This window comes from Bos indicus, chromosome 19 (assembly GCF_029378745.1).
Source record: "Bos indicus isolate NIAB-ARS_2022 breed Sahiwal x Tharparkar chromosome 19, NIAB-ARS_B.indTharparkar_mat_pri_1.0, whole genome shotgun sequence".
NCBI classification, from domain to species: Eukaryota; Metazoa; Chordata; class Mammalia; order Artiodactyla; family Bovidae; genus Bos; species Bos indicus.
The window spans coordinates 19415857-19429193 of NC_091778.1; the positions used below are offsets into that span (position 1 = coordinate 19415857).

Genomic DNA, 13337 nt, shown 5'->3' on the forward strand with positions numbered 1-13337 from the left:
TCTCCAAGTCTTTATTTTACTTATAGCTGCAAAGACCCTTTTTCCAAATAAAATTGCTGCCATAGGTTCTGATGTGGACATGTCCTTTTGTGGGCCACCACCATTCAACACGGATGATGGTGTTTGGCTGGAGTGGTTGTTGGCCATTAGTTTGTCTTGCTAGGCTGCCCCTTTCCTGGTCCCTTGGCGGCAGAGAGCAGGTTTTTGTTGGGGCTTTTTTGTCTGTCGACATTTCCATGTTGGCGGCATCTTTTGCCCCCAAGTCTGGGATACACGACGAAAACCTTAAGAAAGCACAGTGTGGAGTTCCTTGAGTTTTGAGGTGCTTGGTCGTCCGTCAGTCTTCTTGTGTTTGTTTTATTATATTTTTCCCCATAGTTTTTAGTTTTCCTCAGCAGGAGGAGTGGGAAAATTATGCTATTCCATCTTGTCAGAAGCATAAATTCTGAAGCTATATAATAGATTTTAGTATCAAAACAAAAAAGAGTAAGTAGGGATGAAGGGTAAATACATCTCTTCAGAGGGCTTTCCCTGTAGAGGGGAGCAGAGTAAGCATCTAGCTCCTCGGTTAAATATGGAAGATTTAGTTCAAGGAGTGAAATTTATTCAGTTATTGACAACAAACTATTGTGACAACTGTTGACAGTAACGCACTCACTGAGGTATCTCCTAAACAGGTTCAGAACTTTCCACACGTGTATGAATCAACCAGTGTCAGCTCCACTCAGTGTCCTGTCTTTCTCTCGGATTATTCCTTAACCTTAGTGGAGCACTTCCTCCATTTGCTGAGAAAGGGTGCCCAAGAGGTAAATTTTTTGAGATAGAAAGCTGAAAATCTCTTTATTCAATCCTACCTTTGACTGTGACTCATAAAGAATTCTAGGTTGGCGGTCATTCCCTCTCAGAATTTGAATGCACTGCTCTGTGGTCTCCCAGGAAAACTAATGCCCTTCTGGTGCCTGTTCATTTGTATGTTGTATGTTTTTCCTCTTTGGAAAACTGTAGTATCTTCTCTTTATTCCAGCGGTCCCCTACCTTTTTGGCATCAGGGACTGGTTTCACGGAAGACAATTTTTCACGGCCTGTTGGGGGCAGTGGTTTTGGGATGATTCAAGCACGTTATATTTTTTGTGCACTTTATTTCTGCTATTCTACAAGCTGCACCTCAGGTCATCGTGTATTAGATCCCAGAGGTTGGGGACCCCTGCTTTGTTCTGTCTTCCTAGTTTGGTTTTGGTATAACACTCAGCTACGTAGCTCATTTGACAGCTGACCCTGTAGGTATATGAGTTTCTAATACCTGCTTTAAACCCACTAGATTATAAATTCCTTGAGTTTTTGTATCTTCTATAGCAAGTTATTCTCAACCCTGGCCTCACATTAGAATTTCCTGGAGAGCTTTTAAAAATAGCAGAAATTCTGATTCAATTGGTATTAGTGGAGCTCACATTTTTTAAGAAATGAAATTATTATTATGAAGGCAGATTTGGGAGTAACCACTCCAAAGTAACTAAAAGTCCAGTCTCGGTGATTTTTTTTGGTAAATCTAAATTTGTTCTCTTTGGAAGACTATCCTTTATTCTGAAATTTAAGTTTCTTGCTCTTTTTATACTGTGTCCTTCTGTAAAATTAAAGTGACAGTAGATGTCTGGTTTGCTGGGTTTGTTTGTAAATCCTGACAAAATGCCAAAAAATTTTTGAATATATATTACAGGTCTATGAAATCCAAAAGTCTGGGACGTACTTCCTACCCAACATTTCCTGATATGTGGGTATCTGATAAGTACTTCTGAACTAAGAACAGTACTTTTCATCTTAAAAGACAAAAACCATATTCGGCAAAATAAAACTAATCTCTCACAAAAGACTTTCTTTCATGGAATTTATTGTTGATCAAATGAAGTGACCTTTCTGTCACTTCTATTCATTAGTCTTACCTAAGGCAGTGTTAGAAAGCTTGCAGTTCTGTAGAAAATTAAGACTTTGTTAATGTAATCTCAGAAGACTTCTCCAGGGTCTTAAAATATATAGCTTGTGGAAGAAGGAGCAAGCGTGTGATTTTTCCTCAGCCGTGGGAGCTGAGGATTGAAGTTGACAAAACTGTAAGGTTGTAGGGAAGGAAACAGTGATGTTAACCAAGAGCAGGTTACTGTCTAGATCCCATGTTGAAGGAGGCACTTTTTTTTGTGAGACCAGGGGCGGGGGGGGGGGGGGGGGGGGGCGGTCTATTGCTATAGTTGTTATTTTTTAAATGTATTTTTAATTGGAGGATAATTGCTTTCCAAGTTTGTGTTGGTTTCTGCCATATATTAACGTGAATCAGCTGTGGGTATACATATGTCCCCTCCCTCTTGAATCCCTCCCTCCCACCTCCCAGCCTATTGAAGGAGGGATTTTGATCCCATTTTACAGTTGAAGAAACAAACTCAGTGTTGTCAAGTAACTGAGTTTTGGAGCTGCAAAGGCCCTGGAGTTGGCATTCAAATCTAGGCCTGTGGACTCTCAGTTCTTCTGCCACGCTCCTCTGTGTCCACACTGCCCTATGTCCCTGGGGCACCAGTTTGAGATGAGACGTTTAGCTTATTAACCTGGCTTACTAAAACATGAACGAATGTCACCCTCTCTGGAATTCAAGATTCACGAGGACAAGAACAATGTCTGGCTTCTTCATCTTTGTATCCTCACACTTAACTAAGGCAAAGGCCATTATAGGTGCCCAGGAAGTATCTAAGGAATAAATAAGGCTCCGTGAGCCTAATTAATGGCATGGCAACCGTGGTCCTTTCCCTTCAGGGCCTCACAGAAGAGCCAGCTCCCCGCTTTCCCCAAATAAGAGAAATGGGGATCATTTGGACAGAATCCACTCGGAAGAAAATCTTAGTTGAATTAGTGAATAAGGGAGTTAAGTTACATTCTAGGTCCTTGTTCTAGGTGATTCATAGGTTTGTCTCAAAATAGAAAAAGCTTTCATTCTGTGACCTGTGTAGCTTCACCGCTTCTCTGGAGTAATGAGCAGTAAGTCTAGCGAAGAGGTGCATGGTTGTTTAGGAAAAAGAAGTGACCTTAGTTTTGATCCGTGAGAACTGGGAGAATCCTTGAAACATGAGTCTTACTCAGCTCATTCCCAGTACTTGGGATAAGTCCTGGCACATGTCTACAGATGAATGACTGAACGGCTGGAGTGGGAGTGTGCTACCAAAGAGGTAGAAGCTATTAGGGCTCTGAAAAGGGATGGAGTAGCATGGACAGAAATAGGATTCCAGGAGATGGTGTACCTGTAGGTGGCCACTGGTTAAGTTCTGCCATGTGGGTGGATAGGATGGTAGTCAGAAATGGGAAAAGACAACCGATTAAATACAGTAGTTTGGGAGATATACACCCTGTTCTCTAAAAGCAGCTTTATGTGATTCATCCATGTGACATTTAAGTAACAATCTTATGTTTGTCTAAGAATATACTTGAGTGAATTTTTACCTCTGTATAAAAACCACTTACACTTGTACAAATAGTACATAGAAACAGAAGGTGCTCCAGAAATTGGATTGTAGACTGTGTATGGAGAACAGGGTGCATGGTGTGTACCATGCTGTACTCTGGTACCCTACCTGGTTGGAGGGGAGATTGCATACTGAGAGGTGAAGACTGGAAAGATAGTGAATTCCAATCAGGCAGGAAAAGTATGGTTTTTATGCTGTCAACAACTCAGTTCAGTTCAGTCGCTCAGTTGTGTCCGACTTTTTGTGACCCCATGGACTGCAGCACACCGGCTTCCCTGTCCATTACCAATTCCCAGAGTTTACTCAAACCCATGTCCATCACGTTGGTGATGCCATCCAACCATTTCATCCTCTGTTGTTCCCTTCTTCTCCTGCCTTCAATCTTTCCCAGAATCAGGGTCTTTTCCAGTCAGTTCTTTGCATCAGGTGGCCAAAGTATTGGAGTTTCAGCTTCAGCATCAGTCCTTCTAGTGAATATTCAGGACTGATTTCCTTTAGGATTGACTGGTTGGATCTCCTTGCTGTCCAAGGGACTCTCAAGAGTCTCCAACACCACAGTTCAAAACCATCAATTCTTCGGCTCTCAGCTTTCTTTATAGTTCAACTCTCACATCTGTACAGGACTACTGGAAAAACCATAGCTTTGACTAGATGGACCTTTTGTCGGGAAAGTAATGTCTCTGCTTTTTAATATGCCGTCTAGTTGGTCGTAACTTTTCTTCCAAGGAGCAAGTGTCTTTTATGGCTGCAGTCACCATCTGCAGTGATTTTGGAGCCCCCCAAAATAAAGTCTGACACTGTTTCCACTGTTTCCCCATCTATTTCCCACGAAAGGATGGGACCAGATGCCATGATCTTTGTTTTCTGAATGTTGAGCTTTAAGCCAACTTTTTCACTCCCCTCTTTCACTTGCATCAAGAGGCACTTTAGTAATTCTTCGCTTTCTGCCAGTGTCATCTGCGTAGGTTATTGATATAGGTTATTGTCGTCTGAGGTTACTGATATTTCTCCTTGCAATCTTGATTCCAGCCTGTGCTTCATCCAGCCCAGCATTTTGCATGATGTACTCTGCATATAAGTTAAATAAGCAGGGTGACAGTATACAGCCTTGATGTACTCCTTTCCCCATTTGGAACCAGTCTGTTGTTCCATGTCCAGTTCTAACTGTTGCTTCTTGACCTGCATACAGATTTCTCTGGTATTCCTGTCTCTTTAAGAATTTTCCAGTTTGTTGTGATCTATACAGTCAACAACTGGGAACCATCAATGATCCATTTTAATATGGTACTGGTATAGTTAATAAAACATGCATCTCTGCTTTCCTTGGAGTGACATACTATTTAGATTAACAAAAAAATAAATACAGCTTTCAGACTATTTTTTACAGCACCTGTTTGACTTAATACCAATTGACTGTGTTCCAAATCCTTGTTAACAACTTATCCATTATACCTGGTTCCCAGTGAGAAACCATCCCTCTTTTTCAGCTTTTTAAAATGTAAGAACTACGGAAAACAGGCAGTACATTTAGATTTAAAAACTGCACAGCAACAGCCTCCTTCCTATCCTTTCGCCCAGACATCTTTTCTGACAGCAGTTGCTTTTGTGTATCCATTTAGTCATATTCTTCACCCAAGCAAATATGGGCACATATTCTTTTCAAATCTTGTTAAAAATGGAAGTATTCTAGAAACTTTTCTGTACCTTTCTAATCTGCTCAACAGTGGTCAGTTTGTCAATTTACATGTGCCCCAGTTTATGTTGGATTAAATTCCTGAAGATAAAATTGCTGGGGCAAAGGTTAAATGCATTATAATTTTAATGGTAAGTACCAAATTACTCTGTAGAGGTTGTACTAGCTTATTTCCCCACCAGAAATGTCATGAGTACCCACTTCTCCATTTTTTACCCAACAGTATTATCAGCACTCTTTCATCTTTAGCAAGCTGAATCCACCTGTGTTCTTGATCTCATTCTTTCCTTTTCTGGCAATGTGTATCTTTGGTGTCCTCTGTGTCTTCCATAGTCTGCAGGCTCAACCTTCCTATCCACTCTCCCCAATCTCTGCCTGTTTCCCTCTTTCGATGGCCCTATTTCCCACGTATTCATGATAAACTTCTCCGACTCATTTTCCATTTATTAACAGTAAACTCCTCAAACCTGTTTTCTGTTATTTAACCCTTAAAGTTGCTGTTTTAAACTCATTTTCTGTTACAGAACGGCTTCCTTTATGAAACTCTTCTTCCCTTGGCGTTGTCACTGCTGATTAGTTCATTTCTGCACACTGAAACACCATGGTTACTTCTTGGGCACTTACTTCACAATGGGCAGAATTCTGTTATTTAGTTGGGTATCTCACCTGGAGGACTCCCGCAGCATCCCTGTGCTTCTCCCTGTGGAGAGCTTCTTCCCTCCCAGATTCTTGGAGCCACAGCTCACCTATGACACAGACTGGTTTGTGTCACGTCTGTACAGTAAATCTCCAAATACTTCTTACTGCCTGAAATCCAAATGCTTAGTTAGCATGGCATATAAGGCCTTCAGTTTATGTAACAATTATCTGAACACCAATGAAGACCATGAGTCACTACTAAGGCTAGTGAGACTGACTCAGCAGTCTAATGAAAAGGAAGCAGGTGCTTAAAGAAACACAGAGTGAGCTTTGGAACCAGAGGGGCGCTCAGCTCAAAGAATACACATGTGTCCAGGCAAGCTATTTCTTGTAAATAAAGCAAGCACAGTGGAACTGTCAACACTTCGGTAACATTTTCCTCAATTCTTCTAAATTAATTTCAACTACTGACCTCAGAATATAGTATTACAAAATTGTTTTATTATTTGTGTCTCACTATATGGCTTTTTGAAAGCCAACATAAATCCTTTTTCATTCAAAAGAAAATTGAAAAAACCAAAGGTGAATCAGCATTAGGGCAATTAATATTGACATTACCCTAGACTATCAATTTTAAAATATTTTTTATGTGACAGTATGACACACTAGTTGCAACTGCTATTACTAGAACCGAAAGCAGGATTTCACATTAATTTTTCTCAACTTATTTGCTCCAGTGGATATATTTTTTTGGATATTTCCTATCTTAGCCAAGCCAAAATTTTTGTGCGTGTATTAACAATTCATAATATAAAAAACAAAACAGAATGCAGCTTTTATATTATTGAACTTTATGTACAAAATCATTTGATTTCAAATAAACATTTAATGTAAAAACAAACGTTCTTTTAAACTGAATTTTTTTTTTACATCTACTGTACCATTCAAATGCTTTATCATCTTACATGATTTCTTCAAAATCTCTTATCAAGGGTACATATAGAAAAGCTTTTTTTTATAAATAGAAACAAAGGGATTTTTTCAGCTTTTATTATAAGATGACATAAAAAGTTTACTCAACAGAAGTAATTTCATTACTATTTGGGGGAGGGAATCACCAACTTTTTGTGCAAACAATGCTAGCCTTCTTTTAAGCATTAAGAGCATAACTGCTTAAGAAATGACATAAGCAATAATTCTACACCTACATCTCCCCTAAAATAATCTATTTTTTTTTTTTTTACATATGTGCACAGCTTTAGCAAATTAAAGCCCGAGAGAAATGCTCGAAATCCACTATGCAGAGGCATAATCAGAGTTTACTGTAACTCATCATTTGGAGAGCTTACCAATCAAGGAGTCTGTAATGAAAGCTGCAGTTTCCCTCTTTCCTATTTTTTTTTAACACAAAAAAAATCAATGACTAGGAACTTAATACTGGATGACAAATCACATCCACACTATCAGTTAAATAGCCTCACAGTTAAACACATCTTAAAGACCAATCAAATCAGTATTTACATTTTATAAATTTCTGAAGACACCATTAGAAAGCTTATATATCCCTTCATTAAACAAAATAGGGAACTGCATCTGATGGTGGTGGAATGAAATTAAAAAAATTAAAAATACCTGTATTTACAGCAGCATTGATCCTTTATAAATAAAGAATATGAAAATGCAATTATCTTTAAGGATAATAAAAAATTGAGGTGATGTTACTCAACCACAGTGCTTGGAGTTGGACTAAAAATCTATTGGTGCTTGTTAATGTGCCAGTAGTGAAACCACTTTCTGTTGGAGAAAATCCAACTGTAAATATGTGCATGAGACACATATAACACAGGGCAAAACTGCTCACAACGATTCAAGTCAGCTTATCTGCATTGGATATTCTAATCATGAAATACATTACGAAGACATCCTTGCAAAGAAAAAAAAAAGTTACAACATTTTCTGGTTCATTTTTATAGAACATTTCCTCCCTCAAAAGTGGCATCTTAAAAATCTTAAACTCGTTCTTCCCTTGGTTTACAATCCTAATGAACAGATGTGAACAGCTGAATCTTCCATGTGATTACCTAATTGGGAAAGAAAAAAAAAACAGCAAAATGTTCAAGTTTAAAAAAATATACTGGGTGAGCAATGCACTAAAATTGTCCACATAAAAACAAATGGATGGTCAGTGACCTTAGAAGCCAACACTGACATTTCACTGACAATGTGAAAAATTAATGTGTTCTCAAACAGGCCTAAGATGAAGAAGTGCTATTTTTAAATTGTAAAATGAACTCACATAATGTAAAATACCTTGTGTTGTACTTTTGCATTCCAAATTGATAAATGATTTCAAAGTCAAGGATTAAGGTCTGATTGCAAACAGTACTGCAACATAATTTCACAAAAATCTTCAGTTTCTAAAAAAAGGAATCACATTCTAATTTTCCCTCCCCAAGAAAATGTCTCACAATTACAAAGTAGAAAAACAGCCAGTCACAAATGCCAAAAAAAAAAAAAACCCCAACACATTATAAATATGAAATAATTTCTAGATTATCAATTCAGTATATTTCATAAGACAATTGTTGAAGTTAAAAATACTTTAAGGTATTGCTTTTCATGCTTGAACTTGAGAATATTTTAATGACATCAATAAAACTGATATGCGGGTAATGCTGCATACTGAAGTGAAGTAGAACCCTGATTAAAAATATCCTTGTTGAAATCATTTACTTCATCTGACAGTGCCTGTTTGGAACCTATGATTAAAAACAAAAACAGAACCCTTCCTAGAGGCTGAATTCCCTAGAATGAAATTTCAGTGTTTGTCCATAATGTGGGGGTTAAGCCTTTTCAGAGTTTTTGTTTTTTGCTCTGTTTTGAAACCCCTGAGACACCATCTGTTTCCAAAGCTTTCTCTTTTGAGTTAATTTCACTAAATCCATTTGCTGTCCCATTTTGTTCTTCAGTGACTTCTTCATTTGCAGGGGAAGCAGATTCTCCTTTTTCTAATTTTTGTTGCATTTCACGGAGCTTGGTAACAGCTTTATCTATTGACATTATGCTAATAAGATTAAAGTCATGCATGCTGACTAGATGAAGCATGAAGTTTCGACATAAATTCTTCTTAATTATTTTCTGTCCATAGTTTTCTACAAACAGCATACAGGCATGATTCATTTGATTGTCAGCAATAAACCTATTTAATAAAAACACAAACACATCAACAACAATACAAAGTATTTCTGTCAAAGGCCACAATGATAACTATTACAAGATAGTAAGACTATACCTAGGTAAGTGATGATTTAACTAGTAAAACTATAGTGAATCTGAGATTCGATCACCTGAATAAACTTACCATGTTAGAAATTTAAAGAGGTTTAATTTAACCAGAGCTTAAACAGATGTCATTTCTGTTTTTCCTAATGAAATTAGGAAGTTAGCAGTTAAAAATGTAAAATATTTTCTCTTGCCACTCCACTTTCATTAACTGTGTAACACTATTCTCTCAGTTTCCTATTTCAGAAGCAGTGTTTCTACACACTTTCAGTTAATGGTAAACTTTTGAAAAAATGAACATGTCACAACAATTGTGGTATAGTATGACTGTTTTGGTGGAAGACAATAAAATTTGAGAGAACCAAATTAAACCAAATAGGAGACGGATGTTCAATTACCCACTGAGACTCAAAACAGAATCTGTAAAATGTAAAAGCCTGATTGCGGATCTGAAAAAATACAAATAGTTTACCAACTACCTGCCACTTTGTAATGCCAGTTTATAGTGAACCTAGTATGCTGACAGATTCTTATGCTGACAGATTTGGATCAGGAATTAAAATATAACTCAATTAAGTAATTTGACTAAAATTCTATCTTGAAACTGGCATATCAGGACAAAAGGAGAAAGAGATTTCAGCCAAGCCTCCACATACATATTTACTCATAACTGAGTTTTAATGACTAGACCAGGGATGAAGCAAACATTTTCTGTAAAAGGCTAAACAGTAAGTATTTTAGGCTTTGCAAGCCATATGTGGGCTTTCCAGATGGTGCTAGTGGTAAATAAAGACCTCCTGCCAACGCAGGAGACACAAGAGACGCGAGTTTGATCCTTAGGTTGGAAAGATCCCCTGGAGGAGGACATGGCAACCCACACCAGTATTCTTGCCTGGAGAATCCCATGGACAGAGGAGCCTGGTGGGCTACAGTCCATAGAGTCACAAAGAGTTGGACACGACTGAAACGAATTAGCAAGCCATATGTAATCTCTATTGTCTTCCTCTTTAATTTTTTTTACAACCCACTAAAAATGTGAAGACTATTCTTAGCTCAAGGCAGTTTACCAAAAAAAAAAAGGCTATAAGCGATGCACCCAGTCATCTGAACTAGAACTTAAAACACTTACGTCCTCCATTCCCCAAGAATAAAGAAAATAAAACGCCTCTTCCCATTTATTTCATTTAACCTTTAAAGGAAAAAACCTTAGATCCATGTGCTATAAAAGAAAGCCTTATTTGAGGGTCTAATACTAACGAAGGTAGAGAAGAATCTATGTACTGACAGGTAAATAGTTCACATAGGGAAGCAGATGTACAGGAAAAACAATGCTACAGCCCCAAAGGCACGAGAAATTAGGATTGTTCTACCCTCAGCTTTATGAGATGGTAGTAAGAAATAAGAAAAGCTGACTGTTTATATTTTACTCTGAATAATAAAGCAGTTAAAAATTTTGTTAATAATTGTGTTAGTGGTTTTCAGGATTTCCAGGTGTGTAGCACACGGTGTATTATTTATGTATTCCCTAGCAATAAAAGGAATAAAAGCTGGGTTATTAAAAAAACATTAACTAAAAACCTGCTGTTAGATGGAGCTAGCACCTTACTTAAACATTCTTTGGAGGTAACCATTTTTCTAATACCTGAATTAGGATATTTAGGACAAATTATACCTAAATTTTAAGTAAGATCCTAACACAGATTTACAGAATGTGAAGCAACAAAAAGAACATGAAGGAAATGGAATATTTAAATCTAGAAACACCCTACCCATGCTTCATGACATGGAGATTCCATAGTTTCATCACTTCTTTCTCTCCTTCATTAACATCAGAAAATTCCTCAATTTGCTTTTAGAAAAAAAGAGGGGAAAAAAACTTATTAGATGCAGAATAAATATAATTGGTATTTCTAAGAAAAAATTGTGAGAATGTTAAAAACAGAATTTTTTGTAACTAAAAATACAACTTATTTATATAGCAAAGCAGATGTTTCCAACATCCATTTAAGTGGTAATTTTAAAAGGGAAATCCTTATTAATGAAATAGTTGCCTTTAAATAAAATGAAAACACACAAAATCACAAGAAGAAAACCCGTATTTCCTTTAGTTGGTAACTATTAAAATGACACAATTACAAAAATTGTAGATTCCTGAATTCCTTAATTTAGAAAAATGCTCCTTAACATTAAATCAAAAATTTAATTCATATTAAAGTTATTAGTTTTCAAACAAAATCATTTCATCATAAAATTGTAAAATCATTGTCGATAATGATAATGATGATGATGGTAAGAGCAACAGAACAGTAATAATTACAGTAATGGTTTTTTCTCTTAGCCATTCGGGGTCTTTTTCATCTTCACTATCTACTTCCATTTCTTGTGGACGGAGAGGTAAACAAGTATCACTATGGAAATAGAGGCGGTTGTGTCCACTACTGTATGTTCGCTGCTGTTCCACTTCTCCATCTTCGGATTCAAGAAATTCAGACATACTTGCTTTTGTTCTTTTTGGCCTAATGAAAAGAAATGTTGATGTAATATTAAGTAACACAGAGAGGGCTCACACTACTCAGAGTACATTCCTTTCTTACAGAGGTTTCCACCTAGGCATGCACACAGAAACTTCTACTGGGAGACACTTCAATCTCCCTATAACCACTACAGCAGTAGCCACATTAACACAGGAAAAAGCTGTGAGGAGGAAGTGAGAAAACTGCTGTAGAAACAGGAGCCAGGGAGAGTTATAAAGCAGTATGCGACCCCAGAGACTTATTTAATACTGAAATAAGAAATGCCACCTAAACAGTAGTTTTGAATGGCTTCCCTTTATTCCTCAAACATCAATAAAGTCAGAAAATAAACTTTTGCCACATGCCCTTTTTACCTACCTGCACACAAGAATGTGTGTGATAGGTGTTCTCTTTACTGGTCCATTGCGACTAAAAGCAAATCCGGGCTGGCGATGAATATCCTGAGGATTTCCTGCATAGGAGCCATCATAACACTCGTTGATAGAAACATCTATCCTAGCACCTTTTGGATGATACTGTAACAAAAATGGCAAGGTGATCAGAAAAATAAAATATTAATTATCCTATCTTAAATACCTATTCCTCCAACTTAATTAAAACGTACTTGTGGGTTCTTAAATGTTTTGAAAACTAAAATAAGCCAGGCATACCAGCATGGTGAACAGGGGGCCAGAAGATCTGGAGTCAAAAAGATCCATGTTAAAATCCTGGCTGTGCCATTTATTGGCTTGGTAACTGTACAAATTATTTCTTGTCTGAGCAAGGATAAGGAAATTACCACTTAATTCAAAGAGCTGGGGTGAGGATTATGTGAGTCATTAGAGGTGCACTGTGCAAATATACACAAACACTGAGTCATTCATCGTAATTCATCCATAAACAATCCATTCAACGTGGAAACTTTGGCATCCTGCACAAAGTACAATTTCTGAAAGCCAAATTTTATCATAATGTATAATAGTAAGAAAAAATGAAAAACTACTTACAACATAATTGAAGATAAATCTGCTATGGCAGAGTTTAAGATGTTTAAGTAAGCTATAAAGTTTGCGGCAGTTCAGGGTGCACCAAGGGCAATGTAGGTCATCTCTTGCTTCAGTTTGTTGTCTCGTATTGTTGTTATAAAGGAACTTTAAAGATAACAAAAGACAAAAAGAACAGCAAATCTCCAACTTACATATCTCAAGATATTTTGTTTCAATATCAACTTTAAACATAGTTAAAATAATATAAAAGGAAAATCAAGTCAGAGGCATTCTATTTATTTATGTCAGAATATTTCAGATAGAACGTGCAAAACAAAAGTATCTCATGATTACTTAAAAGAAGGGTCAGCTATGTTTACCTGATAAAATATTCTTAATTTTTGTCGGTTTTCATTTGAAGTATCTTTTTCTTTTCTTGTTTGCAGATCTGTAGTCAATGATTCTTTAACAGCTGAAAACATACACTTTTAATGAAAATACTTGCTTCTAAAAAGTGAAATATCTGTTGTGAACATAATTAAACAATAAAGGTTTCACAAAATTCTTCTTGTGGCATTGAATACAATGTTTTCACCCTCAAGTGATTTCAGGGGAACAATCCCTTTATCAGCAACCTAACCAGATACTAAGGTCTTTACTGGTAGGATCCATTCTTTTTTCCCCTTTAAAATGTCCTAAAACATTAGGACACCTATCATGTTCTAAA

At 36.9% G+C, this 13337-nt stretch overlaps 2 protein-coding genes across 5 annotated transcripts in view; one reads left to right on the forward strand and one right to left on the reverse strand.

Annotated features, from left to right (window-relative positions):
- Nucleotides 1–13337, forward strand: part of CRLF3 (cytokine receptor like factor 3) — a 90285-nt gene that overhangs the window by 42773 nt on the left and 34175 nt on the right. The window lies entirely within an intron of this gene.
- The window catches only part of SUZ12 (SUZ12 polycomb repressive complex 2 subunit), a 38949-nt gene continuing 32474 nt past the window's right edge, over nucleotides 6863–13337 (reverse strand). For both annotated transcript variants that reach the window (XM_019981807.2, XM_019981806.2), the window contains 6 exons: nucleotides 12991–13082; nucleotides 12632–12775; nucleotides 12003–12160; nucleotides 11429–11627; nucleotides 10881–10960; nucleotides 6863–9028 (listed from right to left, as the gene is read on the reverse strand). In XM_019981807.2, the coding sequence (XP_019837366.2) occupies nucleotides 8683–9028; nucleotides 10881–10960; nucleotides 11429–11627; nucleotides 12003–12160; nucleotides 12632–12775; nucleotides 12991–13082 (1019 nt within the window). In that variant the 3' untranslated portion in view covers nucleotides 6863–8682. The remainder of the gene's footprint in view (nucleotides 9029–10880; nucleotides 10961–11428; nucleotides 11628–12002; nucleotides 12161–12631; nucleotides 12776–12990; nucleotides 13083–13337) is intronic.